General features: G+C 66.2%; 1 protein-coding gene across 3 annotated transcripts in view; it reads right to left on the bottom strand.

Annotated features, from left to right (window-relative positions):
* PLCH2 (phospholipase C eta 2) overlaps window positions 1–26,217 on the bottom strand; it is a 65,690-nt gene that overhangs the window by 18,148 nt on the left and 21,325 nt on the right. The window contains exons 1-5 of one of the 3 annotated variants that reach the window (XM_084962604.1): window positions 16,300–16,464; window positions 5,598–5,744; window positions 4,095–4,348; window positions 3,819–3,947; window positions 419–589 (exon numbers count right to left, since the gene is read on the bottom strand). In XM_084962604.1, the coding sequence (XP_084818730.1) occupies window positions 419–589; window positions 3,819–3,947; window positions 4,095–4,348; window positions 5,598–5,744; window positions 16,300–16,342 (744 nt within the window). In that variant the 5' untranslated portion in view covers window positions 16,343–16,464. Of the gene's footprint in view, window positions 1–418; window positions 590–3,818; window positions 3,948–4,094; window positions 4,349–5,597; window positions 5,745–7,499; window positions 7,639–16,299; window positions 16,465–26,217 lie in introns of those variants that run through there. The other 2 variants (XM_084962605.1, XM_084962603.1) reach the window with 2 other exon arrangements.

Raw genomic sequence — 26,217 nt, 5'->3', positions numbered from 1 at the left:
GCCCATCCGGGGTCGAGGGAAATGGGCAGGCAGACCCTGCTGGCCCCAGAGATCTGGGCGTCTGGGGGACAAAGGTTTGATGGAGTCGGCCATGGTCCTGGTGCTCTGGGGGTAGGAACCAGCCAGACCCACGTGGCTGGACAGGGCGGGAAGGCTGGACCACGGAACCCCAGGCCAGAGGATGCTTGACGCTACAGTCAGGGTCGTGGTCAAGCTCACGGTCAGGGCTGAGCTGCTCTGCTTGGCAGCCGGCCTGGCCCGTGGTGAGGACCGAGGCAGGTCCCTTAAGTGGACCTCGAATGCCAGGCTAGTGCCCCCCTTCCCCGAGCTCTCAGCCACCCTGCTGATGGGCTCGGCCCCCCTGGGAGGCCAAGGTGAGGCCACAGCAAGAGGAAGCCTCCAGCTGGGGCGCCCTCACCTTCTGCTCCCCCTCCAGGAAGCGCTGCAGGTCCGCGGCGTCCAGGTGGTCCTTGTGGCCGCTGTAGGTCAGCATGAGCAGGTAGAGGTCCCGGCGGGTGGACATCATTTTGTAGAAGGCACAGAACTCCTCGAAGCCCAGTGTCCCCTGGTGGTCATCCGTGTCCGCTTCCTGAAACGCGAGGCCTCTGGGTCCCCTCATGCCCCTCCCTGAGCCACAACCACTCCTCAGTCTGCCCAGAGTCAAGGATCCCCCACGCCCTTCCCATGTCATTGCCCAGGTCCCTGGCTCATGAGTGCCCCCAGGCCTTGCAGCAGTGCCCTCACCCTGCCTCTCCCTCCAGGAAGCCACAGAGTGACCCTTACACAAACCTCACCCACCTTCCTCCAGGCCCTCCAAGGTCAACTTACGTCTGAATCTGGCAACTTGCCTCACCCCACCCTGGAGAACCGCCCCCCCGGAGCCGACACCCCACCTGGGGGTTAACGCCCAGCCTGTGGTTAGGGGGTCTGCCCATTGATTCGGAAAGTGCAGGACGAGGGGCCGACAGGAGCATCCTGACTCTGGCTGCCACGGCAGAGCTGCGAGGACCTCCTTACGCTCAGACAGCAGCTCACACAGGACACCCCCGCCTCCAAACCAGCAAGCCCACTGGACCCCTACTGAGGCCACAGGCTCCTCCATGAATCCACTCACTCTGGGAGCACCTACGGAGGCATCAAGCCCTGGGGACCCTGAAAGCCAAGGCCAAGGACGGGCCCAGAGGACAAGGGCACCCAGTGATGGAGGCCGGGCTGCCCAAGGAAGACTGAAGTGCTACCGGGCTGCGGGGGGGGGGGGGGTGTGCTAGGACTGGGCCCTCGGGCCCCTGAGCACTGAGGTCGTGTCCTTGGCCCAGCGAGTGGGGTGGGATGAAGATGGGGTGGGTGCAAGCCTGACTTGCTGGGAGGTGACTGCCCGGCAGAAAGCGAACCAGGCTCAGCACCATGGACAGCAGTGTCGCCGCCAGGCCCCGCCTTTCCTCCCGTGGAAACGGGGCAGCTGGGAACGGGACTGAGGGGTTCCCTCTGAACCAGGAGAGTCACCAGTGAGCCAGATGGCTGCAGCCACTCCCATGTCCCCGACCCAGAGACCGCAGGGCTCCTGGGAAGGCTGGCCCTGGCTTGTGCTCCTGGCCGCCTCCTTCCCCCCAGCACGGAGGTGGGCGCCCAGCAGGGCCCAAGCATCTTGCTCCAGGACCGAAGTGCCCACTCCAGGTGCCCATGCCAAGGCTGAGACGGGGATGAGGGGTCCCACCCAGAGCCACTTGTGCAGACGCCAGTGAGGACCCCGAGCCTGTGCCAGGTCAGAGGGCAGCCCCATGCCTGAGAGCCAGTGGGCCCTGCTGGGACCGAGGCCGGCTGGCAGCCCCGGGGCTGTGGCTGGAGCTGGGCAGAGGTGCCCACTCTGCTGAATGTCCGGGGCAGGATCGCCTGCCACTGGGCTCTGTGCGGGGTGGCGACTGGAGATATTTTGGGATGAAAAGGCCCTCGGGGACCCGGAAGGCTGGATCTGACCCCTCAGCCCCAGAAACGCCGCCTGACGGATTGAGCGGCTGTGCTTCTTACCATGAAGGGAAACGGCAGCAGCTGAAATTACAGGCCGGCCGGAGCCGATCTGCTGAGCCAGCCTCAGGGCCACCCAAGGGTGCTCACCAGGCAAGAGGCCTACAGCCACGCCAGCTGCACCCACGTAGTGCTGTTATTTTAGACTTAATGAAACAATGTTCTTACCCACCACACGGACCTCTCCTCTGATCATGCAGTTTCAGGCGGCGGAAGCAATATTGAGATGCCTCGGCAATAAAGGTGACGCTAATTATCAGATCCACCGTGCAGGGCCCGGAGGGCAGTCCTCCTTCCCGGGGCCCCAGAGGACTGGCAGAGGGCAGCGTGCAGATGGGCAGGGAGGCCCAGGCGCTCAGGGCCCACCGTGGACAACGGCCACTTGGGGCTGAGCTGCCCAGGGTCTGCGGTCAGAAGCCCCTGGCCAACAGTCCCCTGCTGGTTTCTCTCCAGGGCTCCCCCTGCAGGTCCCAGAGGCCTCCTCCAGTCTGAACAGCACCCGGACACAGCCAGGCCCGGGGCTGGTCAGAGGGCTTTGTGGGGAGCCCCTCATGTGCCTGGGAGGGCGGGAGAGACCCAGGCTCCTAACAAGAGGGGCAGGGTTTGGGTAGGGGCTCTCCAGAGCTCCCCCCGGAGGTGGGGGGGCACTTCAAGCCAGGACTTTGCCGGGAACCCTCTGGCCCCAGGAGCCTGCATGCACTCCCACTGCATTTCATCAGGGGCGCTCTCCTCTCGTCCTGCCCCCAAGGCCCTTCTGAGCCCCGGGTCCTAAGCCAGCCTACTGCCTGGCCCCTGACACATCTTGCTGTTCTGGATGGGACCCCTGACCTGGAGGCGGTGTAGGCAGGGGACAGGTGGGGGTTGCTCTGCAGGCCTGAGCGGTCTGCCCGCCCCTCCCCACCCAGGCCAGCTCTGTCCACTGGGGCCTTCAGGAGGGGCTCTGGGAGGCCCCCCTGCCCCAGTCCCCGTCAGCAGTCCTGGAGCTCTCTCACTGCCACCCCTGCCACTCACACTCAGGCCCGTCGGCTCGGAGCTGGCCAGCTCCCGTAGCACTCCAGCCAAGCGTGACCTCCTGTCCATCATGAGAGCGCAGGAGGGGGCTGCCAGGGCCCAGGCAGTGGAGTGGCTGGCTGTGTGCGTGTGTGCGTGTGTGTTTGTCTCAGGGCACGGGACCTGGTTCTAACACACAGAATGCACTTCCCAGGCAGCAGCAGGACGGCAAGGCCCGAGTCAGGGCGGGGGCACTGGCTCACCCTGACCCCAGACCTGCTGACTCCGCCTGCCTCCCCCAGCCCAGCAGGCGTTCCAGAAAGAGAGAAACTCATTAGACAATCAAGGCAGCTGCTCAGCTGAGGGTGCATTTTCCTAACTGCTAACACCAGGGTGGCTGGGGACTGGCGGCTGGGCGGCGGGTAACCAGAGCTGCTGCTCACAGGAAGGCTGGGGAGTCTCGGGGCGGGGGGGTGGGGTGTGCAGCCGCCTGTGGGTGGCTCCCCTTGCTGACCCAGTGCCTGTCCAGACGGCCCGTCCACCAGCCGGGGGAGGCCCTGGGGGCTGCTGCTATGGTGTCCACACAGCTGCCAAGAGGTGGCAACTTGGGGTGTCTGACTGCCTTCCCCCCACGGGTCCAGGAAGGCTGGCCAACTGCCACCCCGCCATTTGCTGCAGCTTGGATGGCACCGCCTGTCACCCCCTGCCCCTCCCAGACACACACCTGTGCTCCTGGAAGCCCTCGTTCGGGGCCCCATCTCCACAGCTCGAACTCCGCCCCCCGCCCCCAGCCCTGCCAACCTCACCTTGAACATCTGCTTCACCCGCTGCCGGGGCAAGTTCACGTTCAGCTTGTGCAGCAGCTGCAGGACCTCAGTGATGCTCAGGCTGCCGTCGCCGTTCTTGTCGGCCTCGTCAAACGTCTGCTTCAGCCACTTTGGGGCCAAGTTAGGGGCCAACGTGGGTCCAGCAGGGCCAGCCCCCTCCCCTCCCCCGCTTCCCGAGCAGGAACGGCGGGGGGGGGCCTCCCACCCCAGCGCCCCTCCCCAAACATGGGAGCCAGCCCAGGTGGCCAGTTGCACCCAAGGATATTGGTCGCGGGTGCGCTGGCGGCGGGCCAGGCTGTCCTCGTCGCTGATGCCGGCCATGAGGTAGCGCAGGCCCGTGACCCAGGTGCGTGCCTCGTCCCCGCTGGGCGAGACCAGGTCCAGCGACTCGCGGTGGCTGCCGTGGTAGATGCTGAAGCAGCAGTTGGGGTCAAAGCTGCCCTCTGGGTAGCGCTGGAAGATCTCGGACTGGCGCCCCTCGCTCACCTCATGGATGGAGTCAATGGAGACTGCAGGGGGTCAGGGCGGGGGGGGGGCATGGTCACAGCGCCCCCGGGCCCGGGGGCCCCACCGCAGCCCCGAGGGGCTCTCAGCCACAGCTTGGGGAGGGGGCGTTTTAAGGGACCCTCAGGGTGGGAGGGGAAAACGCAAATGCCCTACCTTCTCAGGCTGGTGAGCCCCTCCCCTCTCTGCTCCGACCCTGGTCTGCTCCCTCTCCCTTTGGGCACCCCCCACCAAAGTGAGCCTCCCGACCCAAGGGCCTGCCCTGCCCACCCTCTCCACCCTTGAGCACACGAGCGTTCATGGCGGGGAGCTCAGATTAGGGGGAGACCCCACCCACCTGCTGGCCTGTCACTCCTTCCCCAGAGGGGCTTCTGTGACCCCCACCCACCTGCTCCCTGCTCTTGGCTGCTCTGTGTTTCGCTTGTCACTCAGCATGATCCTCCTGTTGAGCGGTGTCACCCACCTCACACGCGAGGACCAGCCTCATGTCAGCGAAGTTCCCAAAGGACGCCCAGTGCCGGGAACAGCGCCCGGCACAGAGCAGGTGCTCCCGGGGGAGCACAGGGGCTCCCGCCTCACTGTGCGGGGCCCACAGGGGGGCCCCAGGCCCCTCCTCCAAGACACCCTCCCAGGGGGCTGCACGGAGTGGCTGTCTCCTGGGCCCCGCAGTGGCAGCAGTGCCCTCAGCAACCGCTGGGCTGAGGCCCTGCCCTGGCACACCTGGGTCTCTCCAGTCGGCAAAGACAGAGGGCCCCTCCCGCCTATAAGGACCCACATCTCTTCCTGACACTCAAGCCCCAGCCCGGCCCCTGCACTAATCCTCCAAGTTCACGGCCGCCCCCCAGCCCCATCCAGGCAGCCCTGCAGCCTCCACAGCCAGGCTCCTGGGCTGTCCTGCCCTCAGGGCCCCCAGCGGGGCCTCCCTCTGTGCTCCTGAGAGGACTTATCTCCCTCGAGACTGGAGGTCCTTTAGCCCCAGCATCTGGCACAGTCGCCCCCAGTCCAGGGGGCTCTGCTAGGTGGGCAACAGGGCCAGGGGTCTCTCCCCACGGCGTCCAGAGATCACCACCAATCTCCAAGGCCAGCTGAGTGCACGTGCCAAGCCAGAGCCACCTGGAGACTTCCAGGGCCCCAGGTCTCACTGCCCCTTCGGCACCCCAGGGGCTGCTCCGGCCCCGCGCCCTGAGTGCTGGGCCGCGACGCTCCCCCACCACTGTGCTCCGCCTCCCCCACTGCCACCCCCGGCACACTCACTCTTGGCCTTTTCATTCTTGCGGGAGGGCCGCCAGCGGATGCAGGAGCGATGCTCGTCCAGGAAGTAGAAGCGGACTAGGCCCTTGGAGCTGCCTCGGAGCTTCACCATCTGCGTCCCTGCCTGCATGGCGCTCATGCAGCGCTCCACTGGAGGCCCGCGAACCCAGCGCACAGACACCACACACAGACAGACAGACAGGGGTGCCGGTGAGCGCTGCGGCAGCCCCTCCCCCACCCCTTGGGCTCAGGGCCACGCGGAGACCCCCCACCACCAGGGTACCAAACCCAGACCCCCGGGTCCCAGCCCAGGTCCAGATCCATTCTGGGACCCTGCACAAGGGCTGGATCCACGCAGAGAATCAGACTCTGCCCAGCCCTGCTCCATGGCCCTGGACCCGAGTCCAGGCAAGGTGCCAGATGGACCCTGCTTGTCCCCAGCTCTGCCCTGCCCAGCCGCCTCCTCAGTATCCCCTCACCACCACTACCTGCCCCAGGGTGTGACACATGAGAGGGCAGGGACACGGTGATGAGCCACTCTCAGGAGGTCGCCGCTCTGGCACAGGGTGGGTCCTTGGTGGGCAGCAGGGAGGTGGCCCCCATGACACCCAGCCTGCTTTGCTGGCCCAGACTCCTGACAGCACGCACCCCTTCTGTGGTGCCTTGAGGAAAGCCACCCTCCGCCCAGGTGCCATGAGGGTGGCACCACACACATCCACCACTGAAGCCCCAGAGGAGGCCCCACAAGGCCAAGGCCCCCCACTGGGCGGAGACCTGGGGAGGAGCTGAGTCCCAGTGCCCACGCCCAGCCCACGGGGCCCACCTGCCTTCCCCACCCCCGGCCTTTCAGCCTCCCATCTGCAGCTTGCTTGTCTCCCAGGTCCTGGGGTGGGGGGGGCGACCAGGACAGCAGCTCCTGGCCTGGAGAGGCTGGGGGCTCCCAAAATTCCAGGGACAGGTCCGTCCCAGCCCCCCTCGCACCCTTCACAACTGCCCATGGAAAGCCCAGGACCCAGAGTGCCACCCGGTGAGGCACCCAGGGATTAAACCCCCGACATGCCCCAGGGAGGGAACCTCAGGGGCTGTGGGGGCTGTGGAGGCTGTGGGCAGAGCCAGCCTGAGGGGACCAGCCTGTGGTCCCAGGAAGCCTCTGACCTTGAACTGCAGGCATTGCCGGGGCAGGGGGCCCAGTGGGAGCCGCTCACAGGTGGGCTGGGCTCCATGGGAGACACTGGGAGCTAAGGACACAGTGTGGCAGGGAGCAGGTGGGGATGCCGGAGGGGGGGGCCTCGGAAAGCCCCAGAGGCTTAGAACAAGGTTCTGAGAGGCGCACCTGGACCAAGCTCCACCTGTCAGCTGGAGCAGAGACCCGGACGGGCAGGCAGCCCTGAGTGGGCCTTCCACGGGCCAGCGCCGCTGAGACAGACTCTCGACCCTGCCATCACCTGCAGGGCAGGCCTCGTCCCCCAATGCCAGGGCGCTCTGCTGCTTCTAAGGGCCACACACCTGGCACCAGCCTGCTGGCCACACCACACCCAGGCTGAAGGTGCCACTGCCCCCACAGGCCCAGACTCACCCCTCAGAGCGGCCAGCAAAGCCACCAGGGCCATGCCCCAGCCCCACCGTGCCCCTGGCTCTCCCTGCAACTGCTCAGCTGGGGTTCAGCCTCCAGACCCTGAGAGGGGGTCAGAGAGGCAGCCCAGGGGAGGCTGTGACCCCCAGAGGGAAACCCCAGGAGTCAGGAGTTTGTGTGGGGAGGGGGGAGCGCCCCCCCCCAGGCCTTTCACACTCCTAGGAGCAGCCCCCACCCTCCTGGTCCCAGGGACCCTGGGCCTGGGCGGAGCTCCAGCCAGGGCGCTGCAGGCCCGTCCCCGCCCAAGAGACCAGGCAGGCCTGCCCCCTTACCTAGTGGGCCAAGACGCCACCGTGGGGACACAGCCACGCTCCCGCCGACACAGAGGAAGGCCTCTGCCAAGCAGGCCACTGTTCCCTTGGACCGGCTGCGGGTAAACGGCCCAGGGACAGACATGCCAATGATGATGGCTGGGGGCGGGGGGCTCCCGGAGAGGCCAGCGCCCTCGCCCCGCCTCAGCAGCAGGTCAGGCGGTGGTGGGCAGCCCAGGGGCTCTGCGGGGCCCCCTTGTCTCCTCCGCTTCTTTCTCCTCCCTGTCACTGGCCCCGAGGCCCCCTCAGGGCTGCTCCAGGCCCCTCGGGCACTGGCTGGACTATGACCTGCTCTCCCAGAAGGCCCCCAGCCAGGCCACCCCCACCGGGGCCGCAGAGGGGTCCCAAGAGAAGCAGTGTGCCAGGGTTTGGAGGTGGGGGAGCGGCGGCGCCTCCACCCGCCTGTCTTTGCCCAATCCCCTGCGCTAATCCAAGCCTGGATCCAACCCAGCTGGCCAGAGGATTTAGGCCAAGGGAACTCCCAGCTGGGACCAGGAGGGGACCAGGCAGGTGGCAGTGTCATCCAGGCCCCAGGCCACCAGCCCCCACACCCTGGCTGAGTAACGACAGGCAGGACAGAAGAGTGGCCTCCTTGGGGACCCTTAGGACCTAGCAGCACAACGGGGGGTCCAGGGAGCATGTTCAGGCCCTGCCAGGAGCGGTCTTCCCGCCCCCCCGGGCTGGGTGCCATGCTCCAGCCCTGCCTGAGCTCAAGGAGGAGGTGCGGCTCTCACCCCCCATCTCTTGCGCTCCTGGGGAGCTCCAAGCAGGTCCCCAAGTCCCAGTGGACCTGGAGGTGGGACCCAGGCAGCACCCTGCCCCAGCGCCCAGCAGTCGGTGGGCTGGAGGCCTAGAGGCTGGCTGGCCGGGCCTGTCTGGCTCAGGGAGGCCCCAGGCACATGGGGCCCCTTTCTGCTACGACTCCCGGCTCTGGTTGAAGGAGGCAGGTCCCCAAGGGTCCACCCCTCACGCCTCCTTGCTCAGCTCTGGCCCCTGGCATGCAGCTGCCATGCCCAAGGACCAGCCCCAAGCTTGGCCTTCCCTGGTGGAGGGGCACATTCATCATGGCATTCTGCCCCCGGGGGCCGGGGCTGGCCGGGGCCCCCTGCCCTCTCCTGACCGGCCTGCCTGCTGCCTGCTAAGTGGACACAAGGCCCAATCAAGGCCATGCCAGCCGAGGCCCAGACAAGGGCAGCTCAGGGCAGCCAAGCCCAGAAGGAGCCCACTGCTCTGCAGGCAGCTCTGGGGCAAGCGAGAGACATCAAGGGTATCTCATGGGCCAGGGCCACTAGGAGCCCGAGGTGCCCGAGGCAGGCCGGCCTGGCCAGCAAGGTGCACGAGGCTGGAGGACAGAACCCCAGCCTGGTCACGGCTACTGGCCTCCCGTTCCTCCCGCCCCCGGGCCCATGAGCCCCCAAGCCCACCTGGGTCTGTGTCCCAGGCCGCCGGTGGCAGTGCCAAGCCTGCAGGCCCCAGTGCTCACGGCCATCAACCCCACTGCTCCTGGGCTGTGTGGGAACAGATGCCCTCACCCCTCCAGCCAGCACAGAGGGCAGGTGCCAGAGGCCAGGCAGCTTGGGACAGTCGCTGGGGTCCAAGGTCAGGTTGGAGGGTTGGGGGGACCGGGCCGTGAGGATGGCTCCTGTGGCCTGAGCACAAGAACCAGACCCCTGTGGGCAGATCCGATGTAACTGACTCCAAGCCAAATGCCAGAACCCAGTTAAGAGCCTGTGCCCGGAGGCACCGGCTGGGTGGCTTTCAGGAGGCAGCTCTGCTGGAACTGGAGACACTAGACTCTGAAGCAGGAAAGGGGAGCGGGTCCTGGGCATCCTTAGGACAAGGCTGGAGCCCCCTGAGCTGGGGACAACTGCGGGGAGGGGCCCAGAAAGCCCAGGGGAGCAGCAGGACCAGAGCAGAGCCAGGAGGCGGGGGGAGGTCCAGAGACAGTTCTGGCTGAGACCTGATGGCCCAGACGCTCTGTGTCCTGGGCCCGGTGGATACCACCCTCCTGAAGGGCTGCCCCTTCTTGTGGTCACTGCCCCCGTTCCCTCCTGGGCCCTGGCCGTGCAGTCCCACCCACACACGGCCTGGGCTCCTCCAGCCCAGCCCACACCGGGTCACACCTGGTCTTTCCTCCGCGGCGCTGGCCTCCGCCTCCACCCCCCAAAGCACCCTCCTAAGGTCTCACCCCTGTGCTCTCAGCCACCAGCCCAGGGAGCTGGGGGGCCCCCATCTTCCTGGGCAGGGGCTCTGGCACGGGGCACTGAATGAGGACAGCATATCCTCCACAGCAGCCCAGGCCCTAATCCTGCACTGACCAGGCAGATGAAGGCTCAGCTAATCCGGCCCCACACAGGACCCTGCTGGTAAGGCTCCTCCACCGCCCGGGGCACTCAGGTGACCCCCACGCCCCCAGCACTCCAGCAGACTCGGGGGTGCAGAACCATAGCCGCTGCGCAAAGCTGCGGGTGCCCCCGGGCTGCAGGACTCTGGGGGGAGAACAGCTGCCCAGGGGGTGGCCGCGTCACCCCCACCGTGCAGGTGGCCTCGCTGGGTGCAAAGGCCACGCCCAGGTTAGACCCCGAAACCAGGAGGCGTGGATCCCTGCCTCCCACCCCCCCCACCCCAGCCCCTCAAACGCACCAGGCCAGCAACACCAGCTGGGACCCCTACATGTGGTCACCCAAGCCAGCCCCACCCTTCTCCCCCCTGGAGTCACACTTGGGGCCTAGGTCCCAGGACCTGAGAGGCCCCCACCCCAGGGGCTGCCTGAGGCAGACCCCAGGCTAACACCTGGAGCAAGAAGGGCCTAGTTCCCCACGCCTTGACCGTTCACCCACCGACACCTGCCCCACCGCCCGGGGCCCACGCACCTTCGCTGGGGGTGGGAGGAGTCGGGGGAGGCTTCCGTTTCTCACAAGGCCCCAGACCCCAACTGTGGTCCGTGCCATCAGTCTACATGGCTGCCCAGCCAGCCGCCGCCCGGCCCTGGGGAGGCTCAGGCAGGGGTGGACAGACACCCCCGGCCTCCGGCCCTCACACTCGGCCCACCCTGTCTGACAGGCCCACCCGGGAGGCAAGCCCTGCCCTGGGACCCCCGCAGCCCCAGGCCAGGAAGGGGCAGGAGTGCTGCATCGGGGCCCTGCCCTGCACATGCCAGGGGCCACCTGGGAGCCCCTCCTGGTACGGCCCTCTCCTGGTCCCCTGTCCCGAGACCCTGAGTTATTCCTCCAGTCTTCACCGCTGCCTGACAGGACCACATGTCTCTGTCTGCACCCCCTGTGACCCCAGGACTCCCGGGTAGGGCCACCAGGTCCCACCCAGCTCTGCCCCTGGACCAGCTCACAGCAGGAGCTCCAGTGTAGGTGAGCACGGGGCCAAGGCCACCAAGCCAGCTCCTGGAAGAATCACAGAGCCAGCATCTGGTGTGGCCGTCATGGGCACTGCCCCGCCGTCCAGCTCTCCAGGGCCCAGCCACACCAGGCAGCGCCCACACCTCCAGCTGTGGCCTGGGAAGCCTGGTGTGCAGAGGTGCCCGGCAGACAGGACAGGCAGGGCCGCCTCCCGAGCGCCTTGGACCCCATGAGACACCCAGGGAGGCGTGGGTAGGACGCTCCTCACCTGAGCACCCCCTCCCGCCCCCGCAGCGGAAAGGCTGACCCAGCAGCAAAGGCCCTGGCCGGCCTGGGCTCGGTCCCCCCCGCAGCCGAAGGCCCCCAGCCTCTCACTCCTTCCTTCCCAAGCCCCACGGGGGACACGGCCATGGGACACGGGCAGCAGCTGCTCTGAGGAGGGACAGCCCTCGAGGTCGGGAGCTGGGCAGCCTGGCTGAATTCTGTTTTTATGGCATAGATGGACCTCATCCTAACACAGCGGGCAACGCGGGAGCCGCGCAGTCGGTACCTCTGCCGAGCCCCCATGAAGGCTGGAAAATCAATTTAATCTTCCAACAAACCCCACAAATTACACCCATAGGCTTCCCAGCGCGAGCACACAGACACACAGACACACACACACAAACACACACACAGACGCACACAGACCCATGAGTGCTGCGGGCACTCCCCCAGCAGTGCACACAGGGTCCCCTTACCCTTCATGGGGCAAACCTGCCCCCCCACCGCATCTGCCCCCAGCCCCTCCCTCCTCGGATGGGTCTTTGCCTTCCCCAAGGACCTTTGAGCGGGCCCCTCCCAGATCCACTTGACGCAATCGTCAGCAGCGGCGGGACCCCTGGGGACGAGGCGCCTCTGGCCCTGCCACCAGCCTGTTCCTGCCACCAGCCCCCTCCGCGGGTCAGCCCTCTGGGTGCTCAGCCCTCTGGGTGCTCTGGGTGCTCCGAGAAGGGTAAGGAAGACAGGCCCCGCCCAAGCCCCACACGGGCTCCAGCGCCCACGGGGCCTCAGCCCGGCCCCCGGCCAGCGCCTCAGGGAGGGAGGGACGGACGGGCCCACTCACATATGGCGGAGATTTTTTAAACGTCTGAGAAGCAGCGCGTCCCCCCGCACGTCTGGGCGCCTCCTCCCCAACTATTTTTATTTTATCAGGGAGTGTGAGTTGGCACCTCAAGCCCACCCTCCCAGGCAAGACCCCAGGGTGGCCGTGCCCAGGGCTGGGGGCACAGGAGCCCAGGCTGGCCCACAGGATCCATGCCAGGGCAGTGGAGCCGGAGGGCCATTTGGCCAGGTCAGCAAGGCTTGGGCTTGGCCCCAGACAAGCCTGGCAGGGGGAGGCAGAGGACGGGAGGTGGGGACAGGGGAGCAGAGGACGGGGTGGGGGGAGGAGCGGGGGAGGAGGGGAGGACGAGGAGGGGGAAGCAGCTGGGGAGGGAGATGGTTGCCAGGATGTGCCCTTTTCCTCCCGCAGAGCCCACGCCCAGGGCAGGGAGCTGGGCCCCCCAGCGGGAGAGATGCGCGTTTGATGCCAGGGGCCTGGCCTCCGGTAGGGTGGGGTACGGCCCAACTCGGCAGTGAGGAGGGTGGGTGGGAGGTGAGCAGGCCAGGCTTTGCTCTGCCCAGGCTGCTTCTGTCCAGCCACCCTCTCCAGACCTCAGGGAGCTGGGGAGCGAGTGACCTAGACGAGGGGACAGACTCTGATGGTCTACACCTTCCACCTGCCCGCAGAGGCCCCAGGTGCTCCTGCTCCGGGCGGGAACAGCAGCAGCCTGGCCCCCCAGCCCGGGCCCCTGCCAGGATCAGCCCCAGGGACCTTTCTGTCCACCACCCGACAGTGACGGAACAGAGCATTCACAACGGTCCCACCATACATAGCTGTCCCCTCTCCTGCAGCAGAGGGCACAAGCAACAGGCCATTCTCTGAGACAGGGGGTGGGGGGTGTCCAGCGCCCTGCCCTGCGCCTCCCCCTGGAGATACCCCACACTGTCATGGGGCCTTCTGAGCACCACGGGGGCCTGGGCAGCACAGCGGGGTCCCAACGTTCAGCCTGCCCCTGCCCACCCAGCAGAGCCTAGGGTCTGCAGTCCCTGCTCAGCAGTGGCTTCATCACATCCTGTAGACTTTGGGGAGAAGCCTTGCCCACAGCCATCCGTGGCCTCCTGCCCCCCGAGGGCCCTGCTGCCTGTGTTCAGGGCCCCCATCTCCCGGCCCTTACTAAGCGAGGCTGGCAGGGCGTGGGGCAGGAGGGCCACGCACCCACCTAGGTCCAAGCTCCTACCTCGAGCTGGGCCCCAGGGAGCCCCGGGGAGCGGCTGGAGGGACAGAGCGGCTCACAGCGGCACCGGGGGTGGGGCTCGTTCCTGAAAAGTCACCAGATGGAGCCCGGTCTGCCTGTCGGAGGAGAGGAAACTCCTGCAGGGTGCGTGAGGGGGCAGCTTCCAGGGTGGGGTCCTTGCGGTCCTGGCCAGTTGGCCCTGCCCCCACCCCACACCCACCCAGGCCGGCACAGGGAGGCTGGGCGGCAGCTGGCGGGGCTGGACAGCCGCCGGGCAGAGCGGGCACAGAGCCACGGAGGAGACAAGAAACAGAAGGCTGAGCCTGCGGATCCATCCCCCAGCCCGGCCGGGCCATCCAGCCAGGACAGCAGCCACCCCGAGAGCAGCTTCTTCGAGAGCCCAGGGCCTCAGCACAGAAAGGGGGTCCAGAAAGGGGGCGGGGCCTCCAAGTCTGACTTCCTCAAGTTTCCCACACATCCTGCAGGACCCCCACCTCACCTGGGCACTGGGCCAGCTGCCCACCCCTGCCCCCCGCCCTGTGGAGCCTGTAGGCCCTGCCTGGGTAAAACCCCCAAACGCACACTGCTGACCTGGGAGGAAGCTCAGGAGGGGCCACAGTCACCTCCACAGCAAGGGCCTGACCGCCAGGGAGAGTTTTCAAAGAACAGCACCTCAGCTGATGGGGGGCGGGGAGCAGGCAGGGCCGGCTCCTGCTCAAGGTGAAATCGGGGCCACATGAGTCACCAAAAGGCCTGCCTGTGGGTCCCTGGATCCGGGGACACCCCAGGACAGGGTGGCGGCCATCCCTGAGTGGAGGCTTCACAATGGCTCCGAGGAGCCTGCCTACTGATGGAGGCTTCCTTGGGCACCACACCTGCGTTCCCTGTTCCCACGTACCAGGACAGAGCTGGAGGGGGCACAGGGCCTTGGCGCTGCTGGAGCAGGTGGACTCCAGACAGCCGACCCCTCCACGCACACGGGGTGCAGTTGAGGGCTGCAGAGGTGGGTGACTTCCTCTCCCCACAGCTTCCCAGGAGCCAGGGGGACCAGCCTGTCCTGGGAGAGGTCCAACGTCCCATCTGGACGCCCATGCCCCCTGGCCTTTCCCACACGGGAAGGGGAGCCCGCGTGTGCATGGCTGGAAGCAAAGTTCCAGGAAGAAGCAGGCATTTCTGATTACTCATCCCATCCTCAGCGCCCTCCCCGGACAGCTCTCAGTGACCCTGGAGCCCCCCTCAGCTCGGCCCTCGAGGGGCCGCCGTGACCCTCCCTCTCACGCTCTGCCCCAGGAGAGGGGCTCTGCTCAATTTTCCAGGGGAAGGGGGACAGGAGCGGTGAAACCACCACTCTCAGCTCATTAGCTGTGCAGACGGAGGCCAGACCCAAGACTCCAGCCATCTGCTCCCACCCTCAGCGGCCTGTTTGAGACTCTTCTGTCACCGAGAGGGGAGCACCCGCATGCTTGTCCCAGCAAATAAGGGCCATGCCGCACGTCTCCCCCCGCAAGCCTGGCTGAGCCCTCAGCCCCAAGGATGGGGTGTGGGGGGTGGGCTCACAGATGCTCCTGCTGCCATCCAGTCCCCTCCCAAGACCAGGCCCTTCCCTCACTGGCTGCAGACCCAGGCCATGTGCAGTCAACCTGCACCTCGGGGCCAGTCCCCGCTTGGCTGCAGACATGTGTCCTGCACCCAGGGCTTCTGACCCGGCTGGACAAGCCCAGAACGGCTGATACCATGACTCTCTGCAGGCCAGACTGACAGAGATATGCTGGGCCAGCACCCCCCTCCAGGGACCACCCACTCATGGGAGCTCTGTCCTGCCCTGGGCTACGGTCAAAGAGGGGGTGCCCCCAGGGTGGCCTGAGCACACGACCAAGCCAGGTATGTCTGCACCACCAGCCCATCCACACCTGCCCCACTGTCCTCCATTCATAGAGGACAACTCAGCTCAGGACGGGGGGTGGGGGGAGGGGGGAACAGGCCCTCCTGAAGCAGCCACACAGGCCAGGCACTCACTTCTCACGGGCACCCTAGGAAGGCAACCCCCTGCGGTTCCTCCCTTGAGAGAGGCTCAGAGAGGGTGGGCACTTTGCTTGAGGTCACACGGCTCATCAGACGAACTGCCAGGGACCCATCCTTAGTCTGCGGGGCAATGACACCCCTGCTCACCATACCAGCTTTCCAGGGCTCTCCGCCCCCCCCCCACCCCCACCCTCGAAGCCCGCGGCATCAGAGGGCAGAAGAAATCAGGTCCAGAACAGCCAGGATGCAGACAAATCACCAGAAGGCAGCGCCCCCCTCCACAGACCCCAGCCCTTCATCAGGAAGTTCTCCTGTGGTCTGGCGCGAGTCGCGCCTGCGGCGGCGAAGCACTGGCTGCTTCCCCCCTTTGCCTCTCCCACCCCTGGTCTGGAGCAACTGCTGCTTTGGGGACAGAGACCCTCTTGTGAGAAGCTCTGCCCCATCCTGTCCCTGCAGGACAGGGCTTGACACCAAGCTCCAGCTGTTATCCCAAGCTCCTCAGTGCTGGGCAGCCCCGGGCAGACTCGGAGAGCTCCCTGCTCCCCTACTGACCTGTGCCGTCTGCCCAGGCAGTGCCGGCCCCAGGTCAGGACAGATTTGAGCAAGAAATTGCCCACCCCAGGTGCCAGGGTTCGGCAAACTAGGGCAGGTCCCTGGGCAGAGGCTGCCGCTGCCCTGTCCATGGTACTGACGGCCCAGGGCGGTTGGGGGTGGGGCAAACAGGGTCCCAGAGGTCGGGACACCCCAGATCTGACCCCCACAGAGGCTGATGCCTCCGGGGGCGGGCTGGTGGTCAGGGGACTGTGGGCTCTGCCAGGGTGCCTCTCCCCACGCCCGTCAGGACTGCCATCCCCCCTTCAAGAGATAAGAGCCCCAGTGGGGGTGATGTGAGGACCGGAGGGGGATGCGCAGGTGTGGGTGGGGAAGGGGTTGCCCAGAGATCCTGGTGGGGGAGCTGGGCACTGCCCATGTGGGGTCAGTGGGTCACTATGGGCAGCTCAGCCTGTCCCTGGACTCCCCGCCGGGGTCATACTAGCCTTTTTCCTCCAGCCCCTCTTGTCCCCTTACCTCGGTCCCGGCTGAGCCCGCCGGGGTCGCTGGGCACGTCCATGGCCCACAGGCGCTACCGACACCGTGAGCAGCACAGCCCAAGGGGTCCCCAGGCAGCGTGCTGGCCCCACGTGTCCCCGTGAGCCGTGCGCCCCTCGCGTGCCCATGCCCGCTCTGCGCTCCACGAAGAACGCGCTGCCCGAGCCGCCGCTGCTGCTGGGACCGCCCCTCCCCCGGGAGCCCCGCCCGCTTTAACCCTTCGCTGCCTCGCTGCCTCGGCTGCTGCTGCCACCACCAGGCTGGGGACCAGAAAGGGTGGCTTGGTGCAGGGGGCAGGGGTGGGGGCGGGCTGAGGGGGAGAGGAGGGGCAGGGGGTGGGGCAGGGCTGCACATTCCTCCAGCAGGGGCTCTGACCACTGCCCACCCCCACCCCTGCTGTCCCTGGCCTCCCTCTCACCCCCAGGCCAGCCCTCCTACCGGAAGGGGTAGCTGAATGGACGCCCCCCCTTCAGGAGCTACATGTCCCCCCACCGCTGGCATCCCCCACAACCACAGGTCCTTCTGGTCACTGCACACAGCCCCCCCCCCAGCGCCCCCCAGGAAGGCTCAGCACTGCAGGGTGGCTAGCGTGACATTTCACTGGTTATCCTGGTCGGGTAACCATGTGTGCAGGGTAACGACAGCCGGTGTCCAGGAGCCCCCTGGTGATGGCCCAGCCCCTCGGCCTCCAAACCCCTCCTGTGCTCCCTCGTTTCTTCCCACTTGGCCCTTGGCGAGGGTCCTGCAGAAGCCAGATGGGGGTACCAGAGAACAGCCCCCCGGCCCTGCACACCACCAGGAGCTGGTCCTGCTGGGGCCAAGCAGGGGACGGAGTTTCAGGAGGATGAGTGCCAAGCAGCCCAGCTGGTCCCCATCCCAGCAAAGCCTGCCTCTCCCAGCTGTGCTCCGGTTTGACCTGCCTCATCCAGCTTCCAAGGGAAACAACCTTCCCCAGATCAACAAAAGGGCTCTCTCCCTCGGGTGCTGTTTTGAAAGCTGCCGTTCCTGCCCGCAGCCCTGTTTGGCAGCCCCAACCCATAGCCCCGAGGGTGGCCTGGAGGTTTATGGGGGTAAGGAGGCCTGGTCTGTGGACAGGCAGGCATCCAGCCTGAGCAGAAGGGCCTGGGGCTCCCCAGGTTCTGAGCTGCTGCCTCCCCAGAGTGTGACTGCGACTGCTCCTTGCCAGGAGGCCCCTGGGCTCAGGGGTGGGGAGGGGTTGACAACAACGCTGTCGCACCGCCACGTGGACCCTCCCTGGGGAGGGCCCAGGGCCCACGGCCAGCTCCCACCACCCCTGGTGGCCCCTCCTGGAGCCCTGGCCCCTGGCTTGGAGCGGCCACCGCCTGGGCCCCAGGGACCTGCCCTCGTGAGCCAACACTGTGATACTCTTGTGTCCACGCTAGTCATGTCTGAACAGTCAGGGTCCCCTCTGGTCAGTGGGGCTGTGGAGATGGCAGAGGGAGGGGCAGCATCAGGTCTGACCGAGGCTCCCGCTGGGGTGGCCAGAAGGGCCCTACAGCTGAGGCCTGGGGAGGGGCCGTCCAAGCAGAGGCACCAGTGCAAACATGCAAAGGATGACAGGGGCCAGGCGGTGGGGGAGGGTGGTCCAGCGGCCCACACCTGCGCTTTGAAAGTCCGGCCCCCTCTGGGAAAGGGCCAGGAGCCCCGAGATCTCAGGAGAGGGGAAACGGAAGTCAAAGGGAGACAGAGGCCACGTCTCGGAGTACCACCTGGGGGAGGGGACGTGCGGACGCAGGGTCCCAGGAAGGGGCTCTGCCCGCCAAGCAGCATCTCCCTGGAGTGGACGGAAGGGCCCTGAGCCCTCCCCCGCGGAGAAGCCGGATGAAACCCAAGTTCAGGTTCTAATGAATAATCCATCGGTGTTGCCAGCCCCACCCACCGCTTGCATCCCAGTGAGATGATTTCCGTTACTGGGCCTGCGATTAAAGGCGGTGATTAAAAGCTGCCTGCTGCACATGTTAATTTGCTTAAGATTCTGATCTCCTAAATCTCCTTTCTGGGCATTTAAGCAAAATTCTGCCTTTGAGAGCATTTGGCCTGGCTACCAGTGGGTGGGACCTCGCACGTGGAAGAAGGGCCTGCTGGCCCCCAGGAGTTTCACTTCCTTCTTATTTGAAGAAGGGTCTGGAATCAACAGTCAGGTGATGGGGAGTGGCCTGGGGCCCTGCGTGAGCCCCACCCCCGGGTGGGCTCCCTGGGCCCTTGACCCTCACTGCCGTCCCTCCCCCCAGCCCCCTCCTGCAAGTGGCACCCCCGCCTCAGGACCAGGCCTGCCTCAGGGCCAAAGGGGCAGGGGGCGTTGCCAGGCCTGGGGTTACAAGGGGTGGGTTCCCCCGCCCCTGGGGACAGCAGGTGTGGCTCCACAGGTGACACGGACAAGAAGGATCCAACCCAGGGCTGTCCCCGCTCTCGCCCCCCTGGGACGGACTGGGTCCATGTATTCTGGGTCTAAAACGCTGCTTTGGGCAGGGACCAGTCTGAGACTGGACTTGGCCGTGAGCTCCAGCTGGGAGTTCGGTTCCCAAGTACCACCCGGAGGAGGCTGGAGGGGGCCATGCCCTAAGACATGGGGCCGGCTGGGACCTTGGACCTTGAGCCCTGCGTGCCCGGCCAGGTCTGGAAGCGGGCATCCTTGGGTGCCGCCCAGCCCCGCGTGCTCGCCGTCTGTGCTCCCGAGCCAGGCTCTGCGCAGGACCGCAGCCCCTCATGCCCACTCCTGACTACCAGAACCGCGTCAAGACCCTGCCCCGCCCCTCCCTGCTCACGGTGAAGCCCCACCCAAAACTGCCCCTGCTGCTCCAAGAGCTCCATGGGCGGCCCGCAGCTAGCGCCGTGCTAGGTGCAGGCCCTGCAGCATGTCCATCTAGTTCTGTCTCAGGTGGGGTCAGCGGCAGCAGTGTTTTCCTGCTCTATAGCCTGGACAGAGACCCCAAGAAGGGCAGGAGCCGCCCAGGGTCTCCATGGCAAAACCTGGGTCCCCAACTTCCAAGGCCTGCCGGCGCCCCGCCACGCCCTGACACCTGCTTTCCACTTCAAGTTTCATAACTTACTTAAAAGATATGATGCAGCCCCCCTCTCAATGTCCTGCAGGAAAAGCTCCTACACCTCTGATCTCCCAAAACCCCATCAGGCAGCCCCGTGCCGGCAGCAGGTGACCAGAGACAGGGCCAGGCTGCAGACCTGGGCCACAGCCAGACTAGGCTCCTCCTGATTGGGGGGGTGGGGGCCAAGGGCCTATGTGTGTGCACACGCATGTGCCCAGGGGCCGTGCACACCTGTGTCATCCTGCCTCACTGTGACCCGTGGGAATCCACTGGCCTCTGGACTCAGCTCCCCTCTCTGCAATGGAGAGAGGCCCGGCCTCCAGCTGGGGCCTGGGAGGAAGGTCTGGAGGGCAGGGTGGGGCTGTGGGTACGAGGTGGGGACCCAGCTGGAGCCAGGCCACCTTGTGCCGAAGGTCCAAGGATGGCTGCCACGCGAAGAGGACAAGCTGAGCCCGGGCGCACTGCCGGGCCCGGGAGCAGGAGGCCGGGAGAGGCCACCGTCCCACCAGGGCAGGAAAAGCATTCCCCGCCCACAGCCACGGGCACCTCAGAGTCCGGCGTCTGTCCCACATAAATCTCCAAGGAAATGCCGCCTGCAACCCCCTGCAAGAAACAGGTTTGCAGGTGCAGGCGGGCTGTGCCAAGGGCCCCAGCACACGGGGCCTGGAGCACAGCAGAGGGACCACACAGCGTGTGTCCCCGATGCAGCATCTCCAGCACTGTGTCAGAAATCCTGAATCTGCAGGCCCCCAGGGACGCCCAGGTCCAACCTCTGCTTTGCTGGCAGGAAGACGGAGCAGTAGGGTCTTTGCCTGGAGTTCACAGCCGTGCAGAGGCTGCGTCAAGAGCACGAGCCAGGCCCTGACCCCCGGCGGGTCACCCCAACAGTCACACGGGCCCCCGCCGCCACCTCGAGGGTGAGCTCCGCGGCCCACGGCAGCCAGCACGCGCCCGTCTTAATCACCTCACCGAAGAGTGGTGCGTGTGTTTAAAGACGGAAAGGCGGCCCCTTGGGTGATGAGTCGGTACTGACGGCCCCGCCGCTGGGAGAAGCACGCGGCCCGGCAGCCGCGCCTGGAAGTTTTATTAATTATTCAACATTGAAGCCAATTTGGTATTGCTTCCTTGGTTGGTTTAAGGATTCTGTAAATGCTAGGGCTTCTGCTAAGGGACGGAGCCGCTGGGGAAGGATGTCCTCGTGGGTGGCGGACCCACCCCCGCCCCCCCAGACACACACTCGACACGCCAGTACGGGCTAAGCAACTTCCTGCTCTGGGAAGCACCTGGGGAAGGAGAGGCAAGGGGCATGGGGGGCCAGGCAGAGGACGTCCCCCTACAAAGACCCCCTGCTGCCCCGGGCCCGGATCCCCTCGTGGAATCACCCTGATGATGAGCTGAGCCGGGGCCAGGCCTGAGCTTGAGGTCACAGGGGAGCCCTCAGCCTGGCTGGAGAGGACAGACCAAGGGGAGCCAGCCTGACCTCAGCTCCCCGGAAGGAGCACAGGCCGTGGGGGACACCAAGGGGGGCTGGGCAGAGCCAAGGCAGCTCCCAGGCATATGGCCAGCGCACGCCAAGCTCCAGAGGCGAATCTGGGAAAGTGGGATCCAGGCCAGCTCAGACAGAGACGTGGGGTGCTGGGTGAGCAGCCCAGGAATCCCCCTAGTGCAGAGGGCCTGGGCGGGAAGGGTGCTGCTCTGGGCCTGGCATCCCCCACTACCACCAGCAGCCCCCACCAACCCCAAACAAGGCATGAATCTGCCCCCTGGTCCCCCAAGCCTGGAGGAGCCAGCTTCACAGGGAGCACTGCTCCCTCTTCCCAGGCGGAAGAGCACAGTGGCCACCATCGCGAGGAGTGGCTGGGTTTGGGGTGTATGGGGTCAGCGGCAAAGGGAAGGTGGGGTGCCACTGGCCCGGGAGGTCATGACCCCACAGCTCCTCGAGGGCTGCCCGGTCAGAAAGGGTGCTGAGGCCCCAAGGGTGGTGACGAGTGCCAATCTGGCCAGAGCCCTGGGGCCCTAGACATGCTGGTGGGAGGAGGCAGGAAGAATGGGGTGATTGGGGGCGACGATGGGCTGGCAGGGAGGGGAGGCCGCAGACAACGCGAGGGAGGAGGAGCTTCTAGAAGGCTCTGCCTGAACGGTCGAGGTCACACTCACACCCAGGACTCAGCCCCCACGAGGACACTGGCACCCAGAGCCGCGACACATATCCACACGCCTCCCTCTCGCTTCCACCAGGACAGCCCTGAGCCCTGATCAGCCAGAGGGGCCCGGCGAGGTCACTGGGTCAGGGCCCAGCCCCAGGCTGCTGTGACCCCATTGGACAGAAGCCGGGGGAGCAGGCACTGCCCGTGCCACCCGGCCAAGCCTCCCTGCACCAGCCTGACCTAGATTCCACACCCTCATGCAGCAGCCAGGCAGAGCCATGGCCGGCCTGGCACCAAGACAGCCGGCCAGATTCCAGGCCAAATGCAGCCTCATGGGCACCAGCCCAGCCCACCCAGGGCAACCCTCAGCACCCAGGTAGGGGCCGTCAGGAGCTGCCCACCTCCTGCCAGGACCGGGTGACGTCTTCAGCCCTGCCAGCCTTGCTGCACCACATGCCCAAGCAGCCCATCTTGGCTCCCGTGTGCCGCCCAGGCATGGGGCTGGGCAGCCACTTGGCCACTTGCATGTGGATTAAAAATACAAACATCCTTGAAATTAGAAGCACGTGCATGCAGTCGGCCCTGGCTTTGGCCCCCAGGCCCGCAGGACACGTTCCTTCCCAGCCGGGTCAGCCACCAGCTTGTGCCCAGACCATCCCTCCCTCCCCCGTCTCCCTCCCACCTGTTCCACAGCCCCTGCCCCCACCCCACCCCCAGCCAACAGTCAACATTTATGAAGCACCGGCTGTGTCAGGCAGCGCACTTGGGGCCAGGAGCAAACAGGGGCAGCCCCCACCCTCAGGGAGCTTTCAGTCCAGGGAAAGGCGGGGTAGCTGCTGGTGGTCCCAGCTCCCTGGGGAGCCCTGGGCACAGGTGGGCAGAGGCCGGAACTTTGCTGCTTTTACAAAGCCCAGGAGAGAACAGACCACTTCACAGGAGGCCAGGGGCGGGGGTGGGGGGCATTCCTTTGGTGGGGCAGGGGTTAGGGTACAGAGGGCACGAGGGCCGGGACAGGAGCCAAGCTGTCACCTGGGCCACGCGCACGGCAGTGGGAAGAGCTCCAGGTCCAGGACCCGGCTCAGGGCACAGAGGTGCCAGAGGAGCAAGGCGGGCTCCTGGGCCTCCTAGGCCGTCAGCACGCGCCCCACCGCTGTGCCAAGGACGGACAGCCCTGTCACGGCGCCTGCCTGAAACCATTCTCCAAGTGCCGCTGCCCCAGCCTTCCCGGCGGTGCAATTTTGTGTACAAATTATTTCTAAATTTACTCCATCACCGCATTCCGATAACTGCTTACTTCGTGTTCACTGGTAGAGTGGAAACCATTTAAAAACCCGGGGTGGAAGCTCAAGAGTCTCCAGCAAGAAAACTGTGTGAAGAAGGCAGAGGGCTCGTGATGGGGGCAGCCTTGGTCATGACGACTGGCGGGCGGGCAGGCCAGGTGCCGGGGCAAGGCCACGGAGGGCGCGGTTTGCGGTTTAGCTCCGAGGGCTCCTGGCAGGTGGAGAGAGCCTTGCTCAACCGTGCCTTCAAGATTCCCAAAGTGTCCCCAGCGCGTGGCGAGCTCCAGCCCCTCCCTGAGCTGCGTGTTCACCCCCCAGCTGTGTGTTCAGGCCCCAAGCTGTGTTCACCCGCCCTCTCCCTGAGCTGCAGGTGCGGCGGGAGGAGCCTTCAGGGCTGTCTTTACAGAGGGGCCGGGTCACCCCAGGGCAATGGTCAGCACAAAGTGAGAACACCCTGGGCCTCAGCGTGAGGTGTGGCGGCCACGGTCAGGGCTCCACCCCCCCACCTCCTTTTGGACCCAAGGAGCAATGGCTGCTACGCACAGACCTTCAAAGACGGGGAGCAGGGAGGCTGCCAAGGGGAATGAAACTCGGCCTGGGGACCATCCCGCAGAGCTGGGTCTGGGCGGGCGCGGGCAGGGGCCACAAAACAACAGCAGCTTCCCAGGGCACAGGTCTGCCCAGGGGGCCTCAGCCAGTGCCCAGCCCAGAGCCACTGCCCCTCCAGCCCCTGCCCCGCCCTGGAGTCATTCCTTCCGAGACGCGGGCAGTGACCTGACCGGCTGGCAAGTGGGAAGCAGCATCTCAGGGAGTGGGGTGGAAAACAGCAAGGGGGGTGTGAACACATACCTGGGAGAGGGGTGTGAACACACAGCTGGGAGAGGAGTGTGAACACAGCTCTTGGGTGTGAACACACAGCTGGGAGAGGGGTGTGAACACAGCTCTTGGGTGTGAACACACAGCTGCGGGGTGAACATACAGCTTAGGGAATGGGGTGACACACAGCTTGGGGGGGGTGAACACACAGCTAAGAGGGTGTGAACACACACATGGGGGGGTGAACACACAGCTGGGGGTGAACACATAGCTTGGGTGGTGAACACACAGCTCGGGGGTGTGAACACGCAGTTCGGAGACGGGGGTGAACACACAGCTGGGGAGGTGAGGGAGGAATGTGAACACATTTCGGGGGTGGGGGTGAACACAGCTCGGGGCGGGGGGAGTGAAGACACAGCTTGGAACCAGAGGCCCTGGAAAACATAGTTTCTTTCCAGACCAGAGAGATCCCAGGACCAGCCTCGACCCAGTGACCCAGCGGGACAGGGGACAGCCGAGGTCCTCGGGGCCGGGTGCAGGCCAGGCAGAGGCCGCTGCCCAGCAGGTGGTCAGTCTGGGCGCTTTCTTTCCATGAGCTTCCTGCTCAGCTTCCTTGAGGGCCCCAGCCTAGCCAGTCACCTGTCCTTCGCTTTCCAGGCCCCGAGGATGACAGGCCGGGGTGGCGACAGGTCACACTCCCTGCCACATGGTGACAACCACGTTTCCCCTCCCAAGCACTTTCACCCACAGCCTGGGGTGAAGCGAGCCCTGGAAGGACATGGGAGCCCCAGGAGCCATGACCTTGGCCCGCCTCCACCCTCGTCCTCGGCACCCCTGCCCCCCGCCCCCTCCACAGCAGATCGCGTGGGCCCCAGCACCCATCAAGCTCCACGAATGCAAATGTTTATTTTCTCTTTAGGGCAAAAAAGGAAAGAAGCAAGGGGGTTGGCCTATGGGGTGAGTCACTGGGTGCTCAAGCGAAGGGCGCGGGGTGGGGGGGGGCAGCCCAGCGCCCTGGGGCAGGACAGGAACTGTCCCGCCTCAGCCACCCTGCAGGGGCCGGGCACTGCCGTAATGCGAGGTGAGTGGATGAGCCTGGCCAGCCTCTGGCCAGCCGCTCGGAGGAAGGCTCCCTTCTCCGGGGAGTCCTCACGGACCACCTGCAGCTCCTCCACGCCCCTCAGGGAGGGAGGCCACCCAGCAGGCTCACCCTCCCTCACCCTGGGAGGAGGGGGTGCCCCCGCCATGGTGGCAGACCTCGCTTCCCCAGGGAGCATCTGAGGCGCCTTCCCCAGAGAAGCCACTGGCAGTTGCGAATGGAGGCAAAGGGGAGGGTTGCGCCCCCACTGGTGGGGCTGCTTAGGTCAAAGGCCACTCCCCTCCCCGGGCCCTGCAGCCCCTACCCCAGAGGGCAGGGCGGGCAGAAGCCCCAACTTGTCAGGGACAGGCTTCCCCTGAACGGCCCCTCAGGGCTGGATCCCATTCTTCTCCCCAAGGATGGAGCCAGCAGCCGGTCAGTCCAGGCTAGCTCCCGAGAGTCGCCCCCTGTGTCTGGCCCACCCCGAGAGAGCCGTGAGCACCCCAAAGCCCAGCTGCCACCTCCCCCCCAACCCTGGCAAGGGCTGGCCTGTGTGACAGCCATCAGGACAGGACCAAGAGCCACCGCAGTCACACATGGGCACCTGAGGGCAGGACCCGGGGTTCTGATTGGCTGCCCGCTCCTGACGGTGGCAAGGGACCCAGGCTGACCAGAGGACCTGAAGCGCAGGCCCATGGAGGGTGCAGACCGCCTCACGCTGCCCATTCCTGGGAGCGAAGGCCCAGGCCCCATCCCTTCTGGGAGTCTGTGTGGCTCCAGCCCGGCTCACAGCCCACCCACTGGGCACAGCCCTTCCCGGGCCTGGAACAGGAGAGGGGTCCTACTCCAGCTGAGGGCTGGTCCTCTGAGGACCGGGCAGAAAGTCGAGGCCAGGGCAGGGAAGGGCGCCAGGCGGCGGTGGTGGGGGGACGCGTCCAGCCCAGGGTCCCTACGCGGAGAGCACCCCACCCCTGCACTCCCCGCCCACCCCACGGGCCCAGATGGTGGCGGTCACGCACGCAACCTGGGCTCCACGGGAGGCCACCTGCTGAGGTCCCGCCTGGTCCCCAACCGGGCCTGGGGGTCTCAAAGGGGCCAAGCAGCCCCCGTGACCTTGTGCATCCCCAGGAGCAGGGCCCAGTGGCGACGGCTGAGTCACCGTGCAGGGCTTTTTAAGGCACAGCTGAGAGCGAGGGGGCAAATTTAGGTCTTTCTGAGGAGACAGGCGAGCACGTGGCAGAGAACACGAGGTCAGGGCTGAGCTTGCAGCCACGTGTCCCCCAACGTGAGGCCCCACGGATCCTGCGGGTGTCGGGGGCTGCCGCTGGGACGGGACCTGGCACCCCAGAGGTGGGCTGCGTGACGGACTCGCTCACCTGGGGGGCCGGGGTGGGCCTTGTGCACGACGAGGGGTGCAGTGTCCTACAACGGTCTGTGGACTTTGAGGCTCTGCTAGGAGGAAGGGCAGCGTCCTGTCCCGGGCAGCAGCCAGAAGAGGCTGACGGCCAGCA

This window comes from Sus scrofa, chromosome 6, assembly GCF_054392235.1.
Source record: "Sus scrofa isolate SSC_HxYL_T2T_F1_AM1 chromosome 6, Sscrofa_HxYL_maternal_Yorkshire_Landrace_v2.0, whole genome shotgun sequence".
Taxonomy (NCBI): Eukaryota; Metazoa; Chordata; class Mammalia; order Artiodactyla; family Suidae; genus Sus; species Sus scrofa.
This window is presented reverse-complemented; position numbering and strand designations above follow the sequence as displayed.